The following is a 9,963-nucleotide window of genomic DNA, read 5'->3' on the forward strand; positions in this document are numbered from 1 at the left end:
CCGGAGCCCATCCTGGGACACTCACCAGCCCACCACAGGGAGAACACACACATTATTCATTCACACAGTTCAGAGTCGTCAATCCACCTAGGGTACATGTATTTGGATGGCAGGAGGAAACCGGAGTACCCGAAGGAAACCTTCGCCAACACAAATGCAAATGTCACCTTCGGCCTCTGCAAGTGTTCTGCACGTAATCGAAATGCTGCATTGTGTTCTCACGCCTCCAGCTTTGTATTTATATTCCCTTCACAGTCCTTTATCCCACTGGTTATAAACAGAGCTGGTAAATTAACATATTAATCGCTGCAAATTCTTGGAGGTTGTCAGGCCTGTTTTGGGTGGTCTTATACCAGTGCGCTTGTACAGTGAGCACAGGTACACACTTAATGAATAGAAGCAAGACTGCAAAAACAGCATTAATTAATTAAAACGAGATAACATTTAAGCTGCTATAGGTAGAAGGCGGGCATTAGGACCCAGGCGGAAGCTACATGCCACTACTTGTTCTGCAATTCAACAGAAAGAAGCGGCCAGAGAATTTCGTTGTCAGAGATTGTGAGTAGGTGTTGAAAACTGTTCATCACTTAACTTTACTTATGTTTGCTTAAGTGAAAGGAAAGTGACGATGTTGAGTAGTTTGAAGCTAATTTAAAGACTAAGGGAACCAAAGGCAGGTGATCTTCCAGAGCCAGATAACAGCATAATTAATGTACATGAGATTGTACAAGAACCATTTGAAAACCCACTTGTTTAAAAAGTATTTCAAATGAGTCTAACACTAACACACGCACATGCACTCACAATTGCACTTAACAATTCCCTAGCATGTTCTATTCCTGACAAGTTCGGCCTTATCAGGGCTTTTAGTTTTGTAACCCAAAATCTATAGAAACCGAACGAGAATTGATGGTGTCTTCCTCTTATAAAAGCGTCTGTCAAGGAAAGTAAAGTAAAGTAAAGTAAAATTAAAGAAGCCTGTTTAGTTTTGGTGAAAAAAGATCAGCCCTCTATATATGCAAATTCCTTCCTATTGTCCCCATTGTCTTTCAATACTTGTAACGTCCCTGGCTGCGATCAATTTATAAATATGTAACGTGTTTAACTTAATTAATGCAATTGATGCAGCTGCTTTTTGTTAACTTCCTGTGTGGGTATGACCTGTGACATGGATGTGAAATTCATCCTATCCAGAGACAATCCGTACGCAAAGGAGAGAAGGAGTGAAAGGAGTGCAAAGGTTTGTCAGCAAACTTAACCCTTTGCTGCCCCAGGAGTCTGGGACCTGTTAAGACTGGATAAAAGTTCCTAAAACGTTCCTGCCAGGACTTCCTTGATGCCGGGGTCGTTTCTTCCTTCACCTTGTTTTGACATGAATTGCAGCACGGCCCACCGCAGTGCAACCTTGCCCTTCCACTGCTCTGATTTGGGGTGGATGATGGCACCCAAATGCCTGATAAGAGTCTACAGAGAGGCCATGACAGGAGCTTAGCTTCCATCAGAGCCTTCTGGCAGTGCCTGAATTTTTGGATTAAGCAACAGCTCTGTGCAGCCTTAGACCAGGCAGCTACTGTCTCCGTTTTTTGCAAAAGCGTTTCCCCTGAAAGCCTCTGCGGCGAGAAGCTGCTCCGCCCGAGGAGACATCTCTCCGGATCCGCCTGCAGAACAAGCTTTGCTAAAGACTCTTAAGTACTTCTTGTTTTGTCAGGATCTCCTTAATGGGCATTTTCCCCTAAGATCTGCATTTTTTTTTCCAACACAAAGCAAATATCCCTCTCATGCTTTCTCTTTATCTCTTACCACTCAGAGAAATGCTTTACTGACATGAACTGTCATTGTATAAGAATGTCTCTCACTCTCTGGCTCCCTCTGATCCTCTCTGACTCCTCAGGCGCTAAGGAAGGCTTGTATAAGACTCATTGGAACACTTAAAACCACTGAAAATGTGTGTCACAGTCCGCTGGGACTGTGTACTGGAGGGAAGCGGAGGACATATTGACAGGACGGGGTTTAAATCGTCCAGAATGATGCAGTAGGGTGCTATAGAGCTGTCAATCATTTACGGCATTTACCAGACGCCCTTATCCAGAGCGACTTACAATCAGTAGGTACAGGGACAGTCCCCCCTGGAGACACTCAGGGTTAAGTGTCTTGCTCAGGGAGTAGTAAGCGGGGTTTGAACATTTACATTTACATTTACAGCATTTATCAGACGCCCTTATCCAGAGCGACTTACAATCAGTAGTTACAGGGACAGTCTCCCTGGAGCAATTTAGGGTTAAGTGTCTTGCTCAGGGACACAAACCTGGGTCTTCTGGTTCATAGGCGAGTGTGTTACCCACTAGGCTACCACCACCACATGCCTACAGGCTATGTTTTGTCTGAAGTGGGATGAAATATTAGCGGAGCTCAAAGCAGTATAATCACCGCTCCACTCACAGTTTCTGATCTGGAGGACATATTTGATCTGACATCATATAGATATTGCCAATATTTGTACTTCATTGAATGTTGTACGAAAGTCAAATCTAAAGGGCAACTGTAGGAGCACAGAATGCAGTGCCCAAGAGTATTTGTCACAGCTCCCTGTCACCCTCTCTCCTCAGTTCGTGTGCACAGTGGTGGCCATCCTGCTGCACTACTCCTACATGTGCACGTTCGCCTGGATGTTCGTGGAGGGCCTGCACATCTACCGCATGCTGACGGAGATGCGCAACATCAACCAAGGCCACATGCGCTTCTACTACGCCATTGGCTGGGGCATCCCCGCCATTATTACAGGTGTGTGAGTGTGTGTCGCTCCCCCACATAGAAGCCTGTTTGATTGACAAGCCCTTTTGTGGTCTTAAGATGAGAGACAAAGCGCTTTCTATGATTTTGCATTCTACGAGGAAACTGCTTCTCTGCATTTAACCATCACGCTTGGTGAGCTGTGGGCAGCTGCAACAGGTGCCCGGGGAGCAGTGTGTGGGGACCTCAGTGGCACCTTGGCGGACCGGGATTTGAACCGGCAACCTTCTGATTACGGGGCCGCTTCCTTAACCGCTAGGTTAGCAGTGTTAAAAGCAGTCCTGAGACAGACCTGGCTGCTGTGCCATTTCGGGTCATTTTCTTTTATAGTCATTTTCAGGTTAGACTGTACATAATGAAACCAGCTGCTACATGTAACCGGGCAACATAAAGTGCGAGCAAGGAACATGCAAGGGTAACATTTACAGCAAAGAAAACATTTAGGCAACAAGAAGACAGACAGACAGCTCTAAACTATTGAAATGAGTGTAATGTAAGGTAAGGTGGCAAGTAAAAAAATAATGCAAAGTCACTGAAAATATTCTCTTTGCGTGCATGTGTGTTCTCACAGGCATGGCAGTGGGCCTGGACCCTCAGGGCTATGGGAATCCAGATTTCTGCTGGCTGTCGGTCCATGACACCCTCATCTGGAGCATCACTGGGCCCATCGCGGCCGTAGTGCTGGTCCGTGTTCTTCACCGTGCTTCTGCTCTCTCCTGCACACTGCAGTTCACTAGACCACCGTTTTTTTGCTTAGTTAACCGAGCTTGCTTAGTTAATTTGTACCTTTCAGTGAACAAAGTTCTGCCACTATGGCTAATTTACATAATTTGGCAGTTTTGTGTGTTTTATTTGTCATGCCTATATTACACAAAACCATGGCTCTTGCCTCTACAGATCAACGCACTCATATTTGTGCTGGCGGCGAAAGCCTCTTGTGGACGAAGCCACCGATCGTTCGAGAAGTCTGGAGCAATGTGAGTGTTGAAGCTGGAAGCGTCTTGGGCTCCACGCTTGAACAGCTTTTGGGTTTAATTGTGGCTCTGCCCGTTTTCTGCAGCTCCTCACTGCGCGTGGCCTTCCTGCTGCTGCTGCTCATTAGCGCCACCTGGCTGCTGGGCCTGATGGCCGTCAACAGTGACGTGCTGACGTTCCACTACCTGTTCGCCATCCTCAGCTGCCTGCAGGTATGAGGGCAAAGGCATATATTAGGTTTGAACTGAGGAAACTGAATTAAAAACATCTGAAATGTCTTTAGGGGCTTCAGGTGATTAAAATGGTTTAGGTAGCAATAAGAAGTAAGATTGTGAGTTCGTATTTGGATGAACTGTTATAAAAGAGGATCTAATTCAGAAGCAGAATAATTGTTCATTAAAGATTGCATTAATTTTGTTTTATATTTTGATGAAACATTTTTTACCTTATTAATCAAACATTCAAATTAGTCATGATCAGTTATTTGCAGAAAGAGCAATTCATTTGTTAAAGTTAATACAATTATGCAATTTGGTTGAGTTTATTGTGGGTTAACTAACCATGTTGTGTGTTAGAAACAACGATTGGTTGCCGCTCTAGTGCTCCCTGCACGCTAGACATTCCCACATTCCCACTGACCCAAAAGAGAAAACCAAACATGATATGACAGCTTATTAATTACATCAATTCATTTTAATGTTGTTAATGTATTTTTAATTAATCAAAGCGATTAGGAATTTTTTTTACAGCCATAGTATAAAAATAATAATTATGAACTGTCACAACTGCTTTACACTGTTTAACCGCTCCGTGATATTCTGTATTTCAGGGCATTTGTATATTTTTCTTCCACTGTATATTTAATGAAGACGTGCGGAGCAACCTGAAACATGTTTTCACTGGAAAGAAGCTTGTAGTGGAGGAGTCCAGCACCACCCGGGCCACCCTTCTCACGGTAAGATGTCCACATAGCCCTGTTTTATCGGTGAAGCACCAATCCTATATTTATGTCCGTTCGATATATTGCACAAATAATAAAGAGGCTCTCTTCTTTCTGTCTGTCTGTCTGTAGCGCACTCTGAATGGTAACTCATATACGGAAGACGGAGCCCTGTATCGCACACCTATAGGCGAGTCCACTGTGTCCCTTGACAGCGCGGCCCGGTCGGCCAAGAGCCACGGCAGCAGCTACCTCATGTACACACTCAGGTAATGCACCCACCATAACTGTCGAATATTTACCAATATTTAATATGCACCAGTGCTGTAAATGCGGTTTGCTTTAAAAATTTGCAGATAAACACATACTGTCTAAAAATTCCATGGGAGATTTAAGCGTCTTAATAATGCACAAAAATCTCAAGGATTGCAGAAAAGCCACAACACTCTAGGGATCAGATAACTGTTGCAGTGTTAACATAAAAATGGATGTACTGGAAAACTAGCAGAAGAACAATATTAAATATTAAAAAAATATTGTAAAAAATTTAGGCAATTTGAAAAGCAAATCGAAAAATAAAAATATATTCAATACATTTTTCAATGCACATGGATCATTACTGATTGATGAGCAAACATTAGGACTGACACGGGTGAATAGCGAGCTCCTTTACAGAAATCAAGTCCAAGTATTCCATTTGAACAAAACGTTCATTTAAATTGCCGCTTTTCCCCTTGCGTGTCGGCCATTCCCACCGCTGCAACCGCCCGTGTTTATGCTTGCCAGCGCTGCGGTCCCATTTTCATTGATCTGATTCAGATTAAAAAAACACTTTTTAAAGATGTGTAATATTTCATGTAAAATTTTCTCCTTTGATACGTAACTGAAGCTGATTCGGCCCTCAGTGATTTCCCGACACTGTGCTCCTGTTCCCGGGTTCAGCAGCATTCCTGCAGTCCGGAGCATGAAAGTCAGACTCATTGAGTTATGGAGACGTTGAGTTAACGTTACGGGCTGTCAGCTTCGTATCAGACACGGGAGTCTGGTGAATCTGGAATGTTCGGCTGTACGTCTGCTTATCAGAAGATGTATGATCTGTCCTCGCCACAGTCCAGAGATAAAGTTAATTTATAGCATCCTGCTCTGTTTCACACACACACACACACACACACACACACACACACACACACACACACACACACACACTTTCTCACAGATTTACCCCTGGAGAACTTGATTTGCTGTCATGCAGAGTAAGGCCTGGTTTCGTATTTGAAGCAGCTTGTTGCAGAGCTGATGCATGTTGGGTGTCCACAGGGAGGATTCTGCACAGAAGCGCAGGGGCTCCTCGGGAACGAGCAAAGGTGGCCGCGACGAGGAAGACTCCTCACTCTTCTTCCGCAAAAGCAAGAAGGGTGCAGGTATGTATGCTCTCATTGCCCTAGTGCCACTGTAGCAAAAAGTATGCTCTTGTATGTGAGACGTTTAGCAGGTTGCCCCATATGGTGGCACATTATGCTATGCTAAAAGTGTGTGTGTGTGTGTGTGTGTGTGTGTGTGTGTGTGTGTGAGATAGATTCCGACTCAGACAGTGAGCTTTCGGTGGATGAGCACAGCAGCTCCTATGCTTCGTCGCATTCATCAGACAGTGAGGATGACGAAAGGAACATCAAGCCCAAGTGGAACAATGAGAGAACTCCAGTGCACAGCACCCCAAAAGGTAGTCTAGTTTTAAAAAAATGTATAAATGTTAGGAATATGAACATTATTAAAAAGACATCGTAAACGGATCTCTGGCTGGTTTCAGTGGATACAGTAGCCAATCACGTGAAGCCTTACTGGCCGGTGGGGCCGCCGTCGGCCAGCGAGACCGAGGATGCCGGCGTGGTGGAGAAACTGCATGTGGAGACCAAGGTGAATGTGGAGCATCACCAGGATAATAAGCTGAACGGGGAGGTCCCACATGAGAACCAAAGCCCGGCCAGCCAACCCAGAGCCAATCAGCATCCAGAGCGGAGGCGTGGTGAGAGGACAGAGCCTCTCGGTTCTGGAATGCCACTAATTGCCGTAAAATTGTGTAAATATTCTGGCTCATAAAACAGGAACGATTATGGACGTGTTGTCCTCTCTCAGGCATTCTGAAGAACAAGATCACTTACTCTCCCCCCGTGACGGACAAGAACATGAAGAACAGGCTGAGGGAGAAACTCAGCGACTACAACCCCTCCACCATCTCCTCCAGGACTCCATCGGTTGGATCCACCGAGGCCGTCCGCTCTGCCAACGGAGTCAGTGGCGTCCTCCTCAAACCCCCCGTCCCCCCTCGCCCCCCTCTGGTCCCTCGGAACGGGCTCCCCGTTGAGCGGGGCACACAGGCGGGCACCGTCAACTCTGAGGTGGAGCCGGACTCAGAGTGAGTGGCGGACTAACCAAACCCACAAATTAATTCCCCAGTTCAAAATGGATTTAATATGAAATGGTCGGTTCAGGTTCGACACTTTAGGTAAAACTCAAAAGTTTAAATGTAGTTTATTCAAAGTTGAAGTTCATTTTTCCAAAACTGTATTGCCCCCACCCTGGTAAAATAAGTTTATTTATTTATTAAGTGGTGATCAGGATTTAATTTACCATGCTTTGCTGCCTCGGCAGAAAGTGACAGTCTGCTCCTCCCCTTCTGACTGCTCAATGAATGAAGTTGCTTAGCAACAACACCCACAGCTGGATCGCAGCGGATCTTTCATTCATAGAAATGAACGGTTAAACTGAGGCGGTGTAGAAATAATACTCTCGGTCTTATGCTGGGTTCTACACTACAAACACCGTGTCAACCTCTGATTTATGTTTCTCTCTCTCTCTGCAGTGGAAGCGATGAGACGTCCATATGACCATGCAGTGGCCAATAGGATCTGCAGGGCCTAAAGTGGGGGCATCAGAAGGGGATGCTACAGGCGCCTCTCTCTGTGTCCCAGTTAAACCCGGCACCCAAGGTCCAAATGTCCAGGCAGGGCTGGTCGCACCACTGAGCCAATTGGGGAACTGGACAAAGCTGAAAAGCAGTGACAACTGAAGCTGAAAGAAAGAAGGGCTGTCACTGGCAGACGTGGTCACTAAGTGTCCCAGCTTTTATTTCATCAGAAAGGCCTGCCAGGCTAGACTGTGAAAGTCTCAAATCTGTGTTATTGTAGATATTTGAACACTTTTGTAGATGAAACCTGTAAATTGTAAAAAAACAAAACAAAACAACAACTGTAGTTTTATAACCCATATTTTATTTTGCTATGTTATAATGTATTAAGTGCATTTAAATGAAACGTTTTTTACAGACCCTGGATGCACACTCATATGAAGTGTGTTTAGGACTGCAGATAATTGTAGTGCCCGTCAATGCCTTAAGTCCATTGTACTTGAGCAGAATGTATGGCGGAGGGAGGGACTGCAAATGTTACACACGTGGACGGTAAACTAGGCACTACAGTGCCATAGTTAGATCTAAGATCCACAGAAATGTACTAATATCCTGGACAGGATCGGCTTGTCTGCAAAACTGCCACGCCAAGGATGGGTCTCGGTGTAAAGTCATATCATGCAGCTCGGAGTTTGTAGTAATTCCTGCAATTCCGGTGCAGCTACAACCATACTGCCTCTCTATTTCATACTTCTCTCAGTCTGACATCTCCAGTGGACCGTGTGGGGCCTTGATATTGTCTATGAATCACAGTGATTACCACGGAGACAGTGTTAAACAATATCAAGCAGCGTGCCTTACCAATATTGCCACAGTGCTTTGCTTTGTTGTCACCTGGTTCTCAGTTTCACGGCTTATTTCCTGCTGCACTTGAACCGGCCCTGTCACAATATCTGACCCAGAGTCAGTCTGTGACACCGATCTGGTGACATGTTTTTGTGCGGTTCTCTGATTGGGAGGCCTGACTACAGATCAGCTCTGAAATGAGGCAAATTGCTGCCACCACTCCCAAGGGCCATTATGTTCTATGAATGCACTGATAGCTGAAAACATGATAAATCAACCAATCACTTTTATTTATATGGCGCTTTTTTACAATGTACATTGTCACAAAGCGGCTAACAAATAGAACAAATAGAATGATGAAGGCCCAGTGGCACAAACTGCATTTTTTAGACAAATTGGTGTCTTTGTCGTAAAATTGTCGACACTGGAGGCCAGCAACATGAGTTTGTATTTATTTGATGTCTTTAGACACTGGAAGGAACATACTGTCTGTAAAATAAATGAACTTTTTTTTTGTTATCACACTGCATGGTGTCTGACACTCTACACATATTATACCGATCGGCCATAACATTTAGCAGGCTCCACCGCCTTGACCCACCAGACCTGATGTGGAAGGAAGTGTACCTGGTACTGAGCCATCAACAGCGGATCCTTTAAACCACATCAGATCGGAATGGGGGGGGCGGTTGTGGCCTAGCGGTTAAGGAAGCGACCCTGTAATCAGAAGGTTGCCAGCTCCTTGGGCTGCCCACTGCTCACCAAGGGTGATGCTTAAAAGCAGAGGACACATTTCGTTGTGTCACCGTGTGCTGTGCTGCTGTTTATCACAATGACAATCACTTCACTTTCGCTTTACAGGCCAAAATTTTGGACACACCTTCTCATTCAATGTGTTTTCTTTATTTTCATGACCATTTACATTATTAGATTCTCACTGAAGGCATCAAAACTATGAATGAACACGTGGAGTTATATAATTAACAAAAAGTGGAGACCTGACCTCCACAGTCACCGGACCTGAACACAATCCAGATGGTTTGGGGTGAGTTGGACCAACAAGTGCTAAACACCTCTGGGAACTCCTTCAAGACTGTTGGAAAACCATCTCAGGTGACGACCTCTTGAAGCTCATCGAGAGAATACCAAGAGTGTGCAAAGCAGTAACCAGAGCAAAGAAACTAGAATATAAAACATGTTTTTGTTAAGTACATAACTCCACATGTGTTCATTCATAGTTTTGATGCCTTCAGTGAGAATCTACCAACGTCATGAACATAAAGAAAACACATTGAATGAAAAGGTGTGTCCAAACTTTTGACCTGTACTGTGTGTGTTTTTGAGAAAAACTTTTGAGAAAAACAACATTTAATTCTTGGCGGCTTTGTTAGAAAATCACAGTTTCACCAGTTGATTGCCCCCCAGAGAAGAGCACCGCAGTGAGAGTCGCTGTACGCAGAATGAATTGGCAATAACGTCTCGGTGGTTATTAGCGTGCAGCGCGCGC

The 9,963-nt window shown here is 44.7% G+C and overlaps 1 protein-coding gene across 1 annotated transcript in view; it reads left to right on the forward strand.

The window, feature by feature from the left end:
* The window catches only part of celsr1b (cadherin EGF LAG seven-pass G-type receptor 1b), a 49,338-nt gene extending 40,363 nt beyond the window's left edge, over positions 1 to 8,975 (forward strand). Inside the window, exons 25-35 of the mRNA XM_028958499.1 lie at positions 2,607 to 2,781; positions 3,362 to 3,474; positions 3,688 to 3,767; positions 3,851 to 3,977; positions 4,595 to 4,720; positions 4,838 to 4,974; positions 6,023 to 6,126; positions 6,282 to 6,425; positions 6,513 to 6,728; positions 6,839 to 7,118; positions 7,566 to 8,975. Of these exons, the coding sequence (XP_028814332.1) occupies positions 2,607 to 2,781; positions 3,362 to 3,474; positions 3,688 to 3,767; positions 3,851 to 3,977; positions 4,595 to 4,720; positions 4,838 to 4,974; positions 6,023 to 6,126; positions 6,282 to 6,425; positions 6,513 to 6,728; positions 6,839 to 7,118; positions 7,566 to 7,590 (1,527 nt within the window). The 3' untranslated portion in view covers positions 7,591 to 8,975. The remainder of the gene's footprint in view (positions 1 to 2,606; positions 2,782 to 3,361; positions 3,475 to 3,687; positions 3,768 to 3,850; positions 3,978 to 4,594; positions 4,721 to 4,837; positions 4,975 to 6,022; positions 6,127 to 6,281; positions 6,426 to 6,512; positions 6,729 to 6,838; positions 7,119 to 7,565) is intronic.
* Positions 8,976 to 9,963: the final 988 nt, after the last annotated feature.

The sequence above is a fragment of the Denticeps clupeoides genome, chromosome 17 (assembly GCF_900700375.1).
Source record: "Denticeps clupeoides chromosome 17, fDenClu1.1, whole genome shotgun sequence".
Classification (NCBI taxonomy): domain Eukaryota; kingdom Metazoa; phylum Chordata; class Actinopteri; order Clupeiformes; family Denticipitidae; genus Denticeps; species Denticeps clupeoides.